Source organism: Penaeus japonicus, unplaced genomic scaffold (assembly GCF_977035675.1).
Source record: "Penaeus japonicus unplaced genomic scaffold, GWHDUDI00000001_assembly GWHDUDI00000014, whole genome shotgun sequence".
NCBI lineage: Eukaryota > Metazoa > Arthropoda > Malacostraca > Decapoda > Penaeidae > Penaeus > Penaeus japonicus.
In genome coordinates, this window is record NW_028234416.1 from 27,316,782 (window position 1) to 27,330,244 (window position 13,463).

The window sequence follows — 13,463 nt, forward strand, 5'->3', positions numbered from 1 at the left end:
CCAAAGAAAATAAACCATAGAATATCTGAACGAAAAGCGATCAATCTCCCTCGAACCAAGACTTCAACTTGTATCTCGATTATACAGTATGGGTCCTACTTAGCCGCTGGGACGAAAGACGGAGCCGTGTTGGTGTTCGACTTGAAGAAATTGCACTCGTCCTCATCAAAGTCTGCTTCTGCAATCTCCGGTAAACATCTGTTCTCCGTGAATCAGGTAATGTGAGGAAAATGAAACGAAACAATTTCTGCAATAAAGGAAACACGGTTGTAATTTCATACTCTTGCGTGTTAATTACGTGTTATATCCATTAGGCTGATCCTTTGCACATACGATCTTATTCGATAATAAGATTATTAGGTGTTGTATGTTTTCAAAGTCACTGTTAGCATATTCTACTCTAATGGTGAAAAAAAAAATCTACTACGTCGAACAGAAAATGATCGACTGAAATATGTTAAAGAAGCCCTGCATGATGAGTCTTTCTCTTGGATGTTAATGGTGAATATAAATAATAAAAGATATATAGGTATGTTTATATATACACATGCATATATATGTATACATATCTGTCTATCTATCTAATATGCATATATCTATAAGTACACACACACACACACACACACACACACACACACATATATATATATATATATATATATATATATATATATATATATATATATATATATATCTCTCTATATATATATATATATACATATATTTTATGTATATAAATATAAATATATATATATATATATACATATATATATTTATATATATACATGTATATACATGCATACATACATGCATATATATATATACATATACATATTTATGTACATATACATACGCATACACATACGCATACGCATACACACACGTATATACATGTATATATACATACATATATATATATATATATATATATATATATATATATATATATATATACATACACACACACACACATACACACGTACATCTCTCTCTCTCTCTCTCTCTCTCTCTCTCTCTCTCTCTCTCTCTCTCTCTCTCTCTCTATATATATATATATATATATATATATATATATATATATATATTTATCTATTTACACACACACACACACACACACACACACACACTAGTCTGCATCATGCCACTGCAGGACACAAACCTCTCACAATTCCTATTTCTTCCTTTCCACTTATAGACAGTTCCACCTTTCCCTGATTGAATCCCCTTCGAAGCACCAACCTTGGTCGAGTGTGGATTCGAACCCTCGACCAGTCCACTATCGCCAATGAAAGCATATCTATTCCTTCTTCGCAGGTGAAGTGGATACAAACCGAGCCAGGAATAAATCTGAACTTCTTTTCAATTGCACAAGATGGAAGAGTCTCTCTGTGGACTGTCAACGCCGCCGGTCTCAGCCATATTAACGTCTTGGAATTCCCGTCTAATCACCACGCTAAAATAATGAACGTCGAAATGGATGAGAAAATACGAAAAGGTAAGTAATGGAAAAACAAAACAAAACAGGAAAATGTTGACTAACTGGTTGACTGATGCTTGGTTGACGGATGGTATAATTGATGATTTAATGTCATCTTAAGTGAGATATGAGGACATAGCCTGGTAAGATGAGTGAAGGTCAACCGATTATTTCATTGAAAAGATAGAAAGCCGAAAACAATAAAAAAAATAATTGCGATTAGCAACAGAAAAAAATAACATTACAAAAATAATTAAGAGAAACATATATTGATTGTTTTGTATTGTTATATAGACTCAGTACATGCAAATTACCAGAAGAAAAGTCTGATATAAAACATATTGCATAGACGGTTTATTGGCTGAAAGATAATTTATAAATTACCATTGCAACCTTTGAGAACTCATATCATTTGTTGAAAATCATATATAATATGCAAATTAGGGTCGGGTGGTTAAAGGCTATAAATTAATCCTGGGTGCTTCATTGTATTTCAACTTAACAGAATCCCTCAAAATATCTAGGAAAGTCTTTTCTATCAAATTTTATTAAATACAAGAATTCATATGATATAATTACCGCACTTTGCAGAAATAGAAATAAATTTGTTTACGAAACAAAATCAGTAAACAAAATGTAACGATAAACAAGTATTCGCCAATACCATATGTTTTTATCTATTAATTTAATCAATGTTATTATTAGTTATGGTAATATAATTCTTATTGTTTTTATCATCTATACCATTGATAACGTTAACATCGTTTTTATCATTATCATCAGTGTTATCGTTATTGTTATTGTCAGCGCTGTCATTGTTATTATAATTGTTGTTATTGTTAATATTATCGCTATTGTTATTATCATTATCGCCATTATAATTATCATCATTATTATTGATATTATCATCATCATTATCATTGCTATTATTATTATTTTCATTATGATTATCATTACTATTATCCTCGCTTTTATAGATATGATTATATTGTTATCACTATTATTAGTTGTAGTATGATTATCATTATTGTTATTTTATGATCTTTGTTATTATTGTATCATCATCATTGTAGTTTTGTCTCGCTAACTTCGCTTCGCCCAGCTCAGGCCACGAGAAAACTTCTACTTTTGCCAAATGTTACCGTCTCTGACAAGCAGGGAATAGTTAACCCGTTACGACCTTCCTATTTACTCACTCAACCATAAGCAGGGCTGACTCAGGCCCCACGTGGGCGGAAAAGGGTGTTGTTGAACCGTGTACTATGACTTAACACACCCTCTACTGCCACCCTGAGACCTGTAATCATCATAGCTATCTTACTATCTAATTAGATTACCATCACCATCTTTTTGCTATTTCCATCTCGATTCTCACAGGAACAGCAACCAGCATAGCCGTCAATCCCAACGACAGCGACCAATTCATAGTGGGAATGGACACGGGAATGATAATTCAGCACCGAAGAAGTTCCAACATCCACTCCCTAGTTAGCTATCACGCCCATGTCGGTGCTGTGACGTCGATTGCTTGGAATCTGTTTTATCCAAGAGTCTTCGGGTCTTCTTCTGCTGACTGGACGGTCAAGATCTGGCTGCTTGATTGCTTGTGGGTGCTTGTGCTTGCTCTATCGTTGGGATTAGAGATGTTCTGGTGTGATGTGTTTTTATTTATGTTTTTTTTTTCGTTTCTGATTTTGGTATTGTTATTATTATTATTATTGTTATTACTAGAAGAGGATGTCTTTTCATTGTTTTCTTTTTTGTTGTTTCTTGTTTGTTAATTGTTCTAGATTGAGTGAAGATTTGAATGCTTGATTACTTGTGAATAATTTTCTTGTCTTTTTTTTATTTTTCATTTTTTTTTTACCATCTGGCTATTAATTATACTAAATCGAGAAGTTTTGTGGGGCAATAGACTATTATTGAGATTTCAAATAATTAATGTCTTTAATTTTTCCTTTTTTGGTTTAATTTCTTTTTCATCATTACATAACGGGAATATGGTTCTGTTTATTTGCCATTCTTTTTTATTTGTTTCTGTCTTGGGACTTTTTAATATTTTCATGTAATTGAATATATTTTTTTTCTCATATTCTGTTCAGTTTATTAATCATTGTAGGATGGTAATGTTTATGGCTGGTTAGATAAGGCCGTTCAATTGGTGATTCTTGCTTATATTTATTTATTCAATTAGATAATTAATCAATATCAGTCATAAGTATCATTACTGTTATGATGATTATTGTTGCTATCACTATTTTTGTAATCATCAATATCATCATTTTATCATTACTATTATATTCATTATTAATATTATTTTCATTATCACTATTATCATGATTATTATCATGATTATCATTATATATACATATTTTCCTTCTGACAGTATGGTATTTGTCATTTATTGAAGAACAATCAGATTATTGGCTGCCGTAATAATGTCAACAAACAAAATGAAAAACTTTATCTTCAGACACTCAGATAAAGAATATGAAGCACTCTATATATAGCGACACCATCAATAATAACCACACCAGCCACGCTTAAACCACAGTCATCATCTACCAAAGCCACAAAAGTCATCTCACCATGACACCCACTTTCCAGCACGCCCATACAAGTCCTAGACCTGAGCTCACCCGTGGGCGGCTTAGCGTGGGCGTCCTCTAGCAGCACGGTCTTCGTAGCCGTAACGGACGACGGGCGGGCTCACGTCTTCGATATTCGCCTTTGTAAGACCCGATCTCTGTGTACTCAGCAGATCAGGCAAGCGCGTTGGCCTGCGCTCTCGTGCGTGGTCTTCAGCCCCTTTGAGCCGGTCATTCTGGTGGCAGGGGAGAGGTGAGTCAGTGGTGGTTGATGGGGAGAGGTGAGTCAGGGATGGCAGGGGAGAGGTGAGTCAGTGGTGGTTGATGGGGAGAGGTGAGTCAGGGGTGGTTGATGGGGAGAGGTGAGTCAGTGGTGGTTGATGGGGAGAGGTGAGTCAGTGGTGGTTGATGGGGAGAGGTGAGTCAGTGGTGGTTGATGGGGAGAGGTGAGTCAGTGGTGGTTGATGGGGAGAGGTGAGTCAGTGGTGGTTGATGGGGAGAGGTGAGTCAGTGGTGGTTGATGGGGAGAGGTGAGTCAGTGGTGGTTGATGGGGAGAGGTGAGTCAGTGGTGGTTGATGGGGAGAGGTGAGTCAGTGGTGGTTGATGGGGAGAGGTGAGTCAGTGGTGGTTGATGGGGAGAGGTGAGCCGGTGGTGGCAGGGGAGAGGTGAGTCAGGGGTGGTTGATGGGGGAGAGGTGAGTCAGGGGTGGTTGATGGGGAGAGGTGAGTCAGTGGTGGTTGATGGGGAGAGGTGAGTCAGTGGTGGCAGGGGAGAGGTGAGTCAGTGGTGGTTGATGGGGAGAGGTGAGTCAGTGGTGGTTGATGGGGAGAGGTGAGCCGGTGGTGGCAGGGGAGAGGTGAGTCAGGGGTGGTTGATGGGGAGAGGTGAGTCAGTGGTGGTTGATGGGGAGAGGTGAGTCAGTGGTGGCAGGGGAGAGGTGAGTCAGTGGTGGTTGATGGGGAGAGGTGAGTCAGTGGTGGTTGATGGGGAGAGGTGAGCCGGTGGTGGCAGGGGAGAGGTGAGTCGGTGGTGGTTGATGGGGAGAGGTGAGTCGGTGGTGGTTGATGGGGAGAGGTGAGTCAGTGGTGGTTGATGGGGAGAGGTGAGTCAGGGGTGGTTGATGGGGAGAGGTGAGTCAGGGGTGGTTGATGGGGAGAGGTGAGTCAGTGGTGGTTGATGGGGAGAGGTGAGTCAGTGGTGGTTGATGGGGAGAGGTGAGTCAGGGGTGGTTGATGGGGAGAGGTGAGTCGGTGGTGGCAGGGGAGAGGTGAGTCAGTGGTGGCAGGGGAGAGGTGAGTCAGTGGTGGCAGGGGAGAGGTGAGTCAGGGGTGGTTGATGGGGAGAGGTGAGTCGGTGGTGGCAGGGGAGAGGTGAGTCATTGGTGGCAGGGGAGAGGTGAGTCAGTGGTGGCAGGGGAGAGGTGAGTCAGTGGTGGCAGGGGAGAGGTGAGTCAGTGGTGGCAGGGGAGAGGTGAGTCAGTGTTGGTAGATGGAGAGGTGAGTCAGTGGTGGCAGGGGAGAGGTGAGTCAGTGTTGGTAGATGGAGAGGTGAGTCAGTGGTGGCAGGGGAGAGGTGAGTCAGTGGTGGCAGGGGAGAGGTGAGTCAGTGGTGGCAGGGGAGAGATGAGTCAGTGGTGGCAGGGGAGAGGTGAGTCAGGGGTGGCAGGGGAGAGGTGAGTCAGTGGTGGTGGCAGGGGAGAGGTGAGTCAGTGGTGGTTGATGGGGAGAGGTGAGTCAGTGGTGGTTGATGGGGAGAGGTGAGTCAGTGGTGGTGGCAGGGGAGAGGGGAGTCAGTGGTGGTGGCAGGGGAGAGGTGAGTCAGTGGTGGCAGGGGAGAGGTGAGTCAGTGGTGGTTGATGGGGAGAGGTGAGTCAGTGGTGGTTGATGGGGAGAGGTGAGTCAGTGGTGGCAGGGGAGAGGTGAGTCAGTGGTGGCAGGGGAGAGGTGAGTCAGTGGTGGCAGGGGAGAGGTGAGTCAGTGGTGGCAGGGGAGAGGTGAGTCAGTGGTGGCAGGGGAGAGGTGAGTCAGGGGTGGCAGGGGAGAGGTGAGTCAGTGGTGGTTGATGGGGAGAGGTGAGTCAGTGGTGGCAGGGGAGAGGTGAGTCAGTGGTGGTGGCAGGGGAGAGGTGAGTCAGTGGTGGCAGGGGAGAGGTGAGTCAGTGGTGGCAGGGGAGAGGTGAGTCAGTGGTGGCAGGGGAGAGGTGAGTCAGTGGTGGCAGGGGAGAGGTGAGTGAGTCAGTGGTGGTTGATGGGGAGAGGTGACTCAGTGGTGGTTGATGGAGAGGTGAGTCAGTGGTGGCAGGGGAGAGGTGAGTCAGTGGTGGCAGGGGAGAGGTGAGTCGGTGGTGGTTGATGGGGAGAGGTGACTCAGTGGTGGTTGATGGGGAGAGGTGAGTCAGGGGTGGCAGGGGAGAGGTGAGTCGGTGGTGGCAGGGGAGAGGTGAGTCAGTGATGGCAGGGGAGAGGTGAGTCAGTGGTGGTTGATGGGGAGAGGTGAGTCAGGGGTGGCAGGGGAGAGGTGAGTCGGTGGTGGCAGGGGAGAGGTGAGTCAGTGATGGCAGGGGAGAGGTGAGTCAGTGGTGGTTGATGGGGAGAGGTGAGTCAGTGGTGGCAGGGGAGAGGTGAGTCAGTGGTGGTTGATGGGGAGAGGTGAGTCGGTGGTGGCAGGGGAGAGGTGAGTCAGTGGTGGTTGATGGGGAGAGGTGAGTCAGTGGTGGTTGATGGGGGAGAGGTGAGTCAGTGGTGGCAGGAGAGAGGTGAGTCAGTGGTGGTTGATGGGGAGAGGTGAGTCAGTGGTGGTTGATGGGGAGAGGTGAGTCAGTGGTGGTTGATGGGGAGAGGTGAGTCAGGGGTGGTTGATGGGGAGAGGTGAGTCAGGGGTGGTTGATGGGGAGAGGTGAGTCAGTGGTGGTTGATGGGGAGAGGTGAGTCAGGGGTGGTTGATGGGGAGAGGTGAGTCAGTGGTGGTTGATGGGGAGAGGTGAGTCAGTGGTGGTTGATGGGGAGAGGTGAGTCAGGGGTGGCAGGGGAGAGGTGAGTCAGTGGTGGCAGGGGAGAGGTGAGTCAGTGGTGGCAGGGGAGAGGTGAGTCAGTGGTGGCAGGGGAGAGGTGAGTCAGTGGTGGCAGGGGAGAGGTGAGTCAGTGGTGGCAGGGGAGAGGTATTTTGGTGCCTGATAGGCGAATGATGATTGTTGGCAGGGTAGAGGGGTAAGGTAAGGGGATAAGAGGCGGTTGTGACAACAATATGAGGAGAGAAAAGGTCTTCGTTGGCAGGGAGAGTAGTTGATGTTGTCATGCGGATCTGACACCAATGCAGAGAGCCAAAAGATGGTCGTGATTAAGGTAAAGGTAAGTCTATTTTAGTTGGCAGTCTTGACACCAATACCAGGAGGCAAATGTTTATTGGCAGGGGGGGGGGAGAGAGTTGGTCGATGTTGGCAGACAGAGAGGTAAATGCTAGTCCCTGGCAGGGTAGAGATAAGTCTATGTCAATAGACGTATGACGATTGTATGTGAGAAATGGAATCAGTATATCCAACTCTCATAGATCTATAAGGAACACCTAGGTTATGAGTATCCATATCATTCGTTTTTGAAAACTCTTATTTTGAACCTAAACTCTAAACTCATATCATTGCTGACTAGTCGATAAATCTCTTAAATTCCTTGCATTTACAACATATTTTACCCAAATGTACATCTCCTCAGGGGTTTTATTCTGAGCCTGAAGTTATCGCCTAATCTGAGAAAACTCCACAAAGAAGCGAGAGGAGCAGACGAAGAGAAACTGAAGGAACTAGAAAGGCAGAAAATGGAACGCATCATAAGCACCAGTGCCATCTCATAACGGGAGAGCCATCTGTTAACGGCAATTACACAATTCTGTGCCATCTTTTAACCGTAATAAAAACATAATTAAAGATCTATGTAAATAACAGGTTGTATTTGCTTATGCTAATAATATGTATGTTTCGTTAGTCGAAATTCGTACAATATTTTGTTCCTATTAGAAGTTATAGATAGATGAATGAACAAAGTTCATTGTAACAACATTAGATAATAGCATGAATGCAACTGAACAGCTTTACAACGCGGAATGTAATTAACACTTAATTGCCTCATGAACTACTACCATGCCCAAACAATGAAAGCCTCAAGTAAATGTTTATATGAATATATATATATATATATATATATATATGTATATATATATATATATGATATATATATATGTTATATATATATATATATATATATATATATATATATATATATATATATATATATATATATATATATGTATATATAAATATAAATATATATATTGTATATATGCATGCATGCATACATACATACATACATATGGCACATATACGCGCACGTACGCACGCAAAAATGCACACTACACAACTGACAGCTGTTGAAAGATGTGATTCATTTTGATTGAGTTACGACGGCAGACGAATTCCCAATAAGGTTATTAACATTCTAAATGTGTAAATGACAATTGATAATGTTTTTAATCTTTTGCTTTATTGGTTTCACTCAGACTTTATCATGCTATTCAGATCTTAAATTCATATGAACATCATCATTATCATTATTCATTCTTGTTAATGTGATTATTGGGATGGTATGATTTCCCTTTCAAGTGCCACTGAATAGAGTAATGAGAGTGTTCATCAATATACATGACTGCGAGTTCACTTTGGGATTAAGTGGTGCTGAATTTGATTTAAAAAGACGAATATCTATCTATACTTATCTGTCTATAGTCATGAAAATGATACTAATGATAATGATAACAGTGATAAATAATGTCATTGATGATAATAGTAACACTAATAAGAATGCATATAATGATAATGATATTAATGAAAATATTGGTAATAGTAATGATAATCATAAATATCTCCATATTGTGGTTTACGATGATAAAAATAGCCAGACAATCAATATGTTCTTTGTGATGATAATAATATTTGCACCCCTACCAACAACACTTGGAATAATAATAATTATAAAAATATGATAAAGGGGGGGGGGGAAACGATGAATAAAAATGAAAATAACACTTCAACAACATTGCTGTTTCATTATCACTATAGCTACCACCACTGGTTTTCCTATAGATGTTTTTCCGAGCAAGATCATTATAGAACAGAACTCTGAAGTATATGGAATAAGTCTTCCATCATTATCTCTCCATCTCGACATCAATTTTGTTTTGTTGTTTGGCTTGCGCAAGGCGTCTCTAATTGCACCGCTTCCGGGAATGTTGCAGAGGTAGTATTTCTGTAACACATATAGATCATGCTTTTTGTGGTTGTATCATACATTGTAAAATCGTGTTTTCAAAAGTTTGGAGTAGAAGGTTCTAGCTTCTGCAAAATCTCGAACTTCTAGATGTTTACTGCATCCTTTCAAAATGTGCAATAGTCGTATTTTTATGTGTCGAAGCAGGTTCGAGATGATTTGTGAATTATTGTAGAATACCCGTTTTATTATGGAACTTTTGGCAACTGATATTGCTTGTAAAGATACATTCATATCCATGTAATTACATTCTCTCTATCACAAAGACATACACACACACACACGGACATTTATATATGTGTACATGGGTGTGAATGAGTTTGTGTGTGTGTATGTGTGAATGGGTTTGTGCGTGTGTGTGTGTGTGTGTTTCTGTGTGTGTGTGTGTCTGTTTCTCTGTGTGTGTGTGTGTTTGTGTTCATGTTTGTGTGTGTGTATGTCTGTGTCTGTGTGTGATTTTAGTTGCATACACATAACACGAGTCGCACACAACAATATTGAACCAGCACTGACTCATGATATTAATATCTCTTGTTTCCGATGTACAGTTCATGCATCACGAGGAAATAGCATTTGATTGCTACACATTGAACATGAAAAGGACTTCCAGTAACAGATAGGAGGAGCAACTGCAGCTATTTACTAGCCATATTAGCCATTATTCTGTTAACTTTTTCGTTATTATTATTATTACTGTCAATATCATTGACTTTTGTTATGCTGTAGTAATCATTATCATTATTGTCGTCATTATCTTGATTATCATTATCATTGTTATCGCTATCATCATTTTCATCATTATCTTTGTTATTTTTTGTTATTGCTGTTATCAGTATTATTGTTAGTATTGTTTTCATTATCAACATCATTATTATCCCCCTCGTCAATATCAACATCGTTATCATGATTGTTAGAAACATTAATATTATTAATAGTAGCATGATGATTATCATTATTATCATCATTGTTATTATTGTTGTCATTAACATTATGATAACAATTTTTTATTATCACTATTATGACTGTCATTATGATCATTATAACTACAATTACTATCATCATAATTACCATCACTATCATTATTACTATTATCATTACTATCGATATTATTACTATCATTATTATCATACAACAATATTGATAATGATGATATAAAAAATCATAATGGCTATTATAAAGCATATCATATGACCATAAAAAACATCATAATTTACTACGTTTAGTATGAGAGTCGCGCCTCATGCATAAAATCATAAACATGCTACATAACATTACATTATCATAGCAGGACACTTGTGTACCTATTTATACACAAAATCTCCGAAGAAAGAAAAATTTGGTAGTAATTCGTCGACGAACTGTAAGTATGTCAACGAATATTTATGCCAACGAATGCAGCTAGTGTGGAGTATCGTTTCTGTTGCATTAAAAAAAAAAAAAAGAAAGAAAGAAAAAAGAAGAAGAAAAAAAAAAAGAAGAAAAAAAAAAAAAAAAAAAAAAATATATATATGGGTTGACATATCATATAGATATATGGGTGTTTTATAAATCGTGTTTGTAAAGGCTTTGTTTCTTTGCTTGTTGGCCTTCGCGACGATTGATTGATAAGGAATGATAATATTCATAAATGTTTAGAACACATGGCCATTAAAAGTTTCACTCTCATTACAATAGATTGTCTAAGATTCAAATAATAATCTTAAATGGAAGTGTTATTAGAAAAGAAAGAAGAAAGAGAACAAGTAATTCATGGTTGACTTAACGGCAATATTCTATCATTAACAATACAATTTTTGTTCTTAAAAAGCAACGATCTTCCTAAATTTTTGACGAAACCTTCATCACCTTTCCTCAAGTCTTATTTTAATTACTTAATCTCGGAAAATCATGAAATATCATCATTTCATCCAATACCTAACAGAAAATCTTAGACATCAGCAATACAAATTTTTACCTTAAAATGAGCATCATATCAAATTCCACGAAAAATCATTTTTTTCGATGACTAATTCATTTACTAAGTGTTCTAGGGATTCTGTTTGACATACCCATAACATCCATGATGCCCCCCGGACTTGAAAGAGAATACATAATGGCCAAACTTGAAGGGGGGGTGGGGGGAGGTACGTGGCGCCCAGAGTTCTTGAGATTGCAACAGCGTCTCATGATTAAGAAGCCATTGCATTTTCAGGGTTCCTCCACTGCAAGACAGATCTGCCTCGGGCTCTCCCTTGAATATATGCCAAGGAAAGACAATTTTTTTTCCTTGTCGGGTGCCTAATTGGAGATGTGTATGTATCTAGTGCGATATAAACCTGTCTATTTCATATCCATCTTCGTACAAAACACAAACACAAACACAAATACACACAAACACACACACAAACACAAACACACACACAAAACGCACACATAAACACACAAACAAACACACACACAAACACACACACAAACACACATAAACGCACACATAAACACAAACACAAACACACACATACAGCATAAACATAAAAGGATGGAATCTAAGCTTCTATTTCCAACACACACGTAAAAAACACAAGACATAAAATCCTTAAGAAAAACGGTTGCTATGCTGCGCAGATGTTTTGATGAATCTTAGAAAAGACTGGTGATGATGCCTATATGTGACAGAAAATAAAAGTTTCTTTTTCTTTCGCTAACGCAGAAAATATACAGAAAGAAGAGGGAGGAACTACGGACAGAGAATGAATGGTAAGGAATGTTAATGAATACGTATATACACAGAAAGAAAGAGAGAGAAAGAGATAGAGAGAAAGATCGAGGGAAAGAGAGAGAGAGACAGAGAGAGAGAGAGAGAGAGAGAGAGAGAGAGAGAGAGAGAGAGAGAGAGAGAGAGAGAGAGAGAGAGAGAGAGAGAGAGAGAGAGAGAGAGAGAAAGAAAGAGAGAAAGAAAGAGAAAGAGCGAGAGAGAAAGAGCAAGAGAGAGAGAAAGAAATAGAGAGAGCGAGAGAGAAAGAGCGAGAGAGAAAGAGCGATAGAAAGAGAGAGAGACAGAGAGAGAGAGAGAGAGAGAGAGAGAGAGAGAGAGAGAGAGAGAGAGAGAGAGAGAGAGAGAGAGAGAGAGAGAGAGAGAGAGAAAGAGAGAGAGAGAGAGAGACAGACAGACAGAGAGAGAGAATATATATATATATATATATATATATATATATATATATATATATATATATATATATATATATATATCATATATAGATAGATAGAGAGAGAGAGACAGAGGGAGAGAGAAAAAAAAAAGAAAGAAAAATAACAAGAGAAAGAGAAAGAAAAAGAAACAGAGAAAGAGAGAAAGCGAGAAAGAAAGAGAAAGAGAACGAGAACGAGAAAAAAAGAAAGATTGAGAGAGACAGAGACGGTGCCAGAGGGAACGACATTCTAGTCCGTAGGCACGTCACGTCCGCCCTATGTGGGAGTCGGGGCCAATTTCCCCCTAGATCCCCTCTTCCCCCCCCACCCCACCCTCCCCACGACCCTGTAGAACGTCAGATTTAGGGTAATCCTCGGGCCCCTAAATCCAGCCCTGGACTGCCCTCTCGACTTCTGTTTTATTCGCCTAAACGACCCAAGTCAGGAGTGTTGCCGTTAAAACTCTACTTCGTTTTTTTTGTCTTATTTTTTTCTTTTTTATATCTTTTTTCTTTTTTTCTTTGGGATGTTTTAGATTCTTTTATTATTGGATGATGATTATTATTATTATCATCATTATTATCATTATTTTCATTATCATTATTAGTATCATACTTGTTATCATTATCATTATTTTTATTGTCACCGTTATTATCTTTCTCATTAACATAATTACGATTGTTTATATAAATATTTTCATTATTATCATTATTAGCGTCATAATTGTTATCATTATCATTACTATTATTATCATCGTTATTATCTTTCTCATTAACATAATTCCTATTGTTTTTATCTTCGTTATCTCTATAATTTTCATCTTTATCATTGTTGTTATCAGTGTTATCTTTATTATCATTGTTATCATGAGCATTAACATTATCAGTATTATCATTACCATTGCGTTACCTTAGCAT

The 13,463-nt window shown here is 39.4% G+C and overlaps 1 protein-coding gene across 1 annotated transcript; it reads left to right on the plus strand.

The window, feature by feature from the left end:
* The first annotated feature begins 1,227 nt into the window (after window positions 1-1,227).
* LOC122254884 (dynein axonemal intermediate chain 1) lies at window positions 1,228-8,212 on the plus strand. The gene is made up of 4 exons (XM_043018742.2): window positions 1,228-1,495; window positions 2,855-3,083; window positions 4,085-4,318; window positions 7,774-8,212. The coding sequence occupies exons 1-4, from the start codon at window positions 1,462-1,464 to the stop codon at window positions 7,910-7,912; spliced, it is 636 nt and encodes a 211-aa protein (XP_042874676.2). The 5' UTR covers window positions 1,228-1,461; the 3' UTR covers window positions 7,913-8,212.
* The last annotated feature ends 5,251 nt before the right edge of the window (window positions 8,213-13,463 follow it).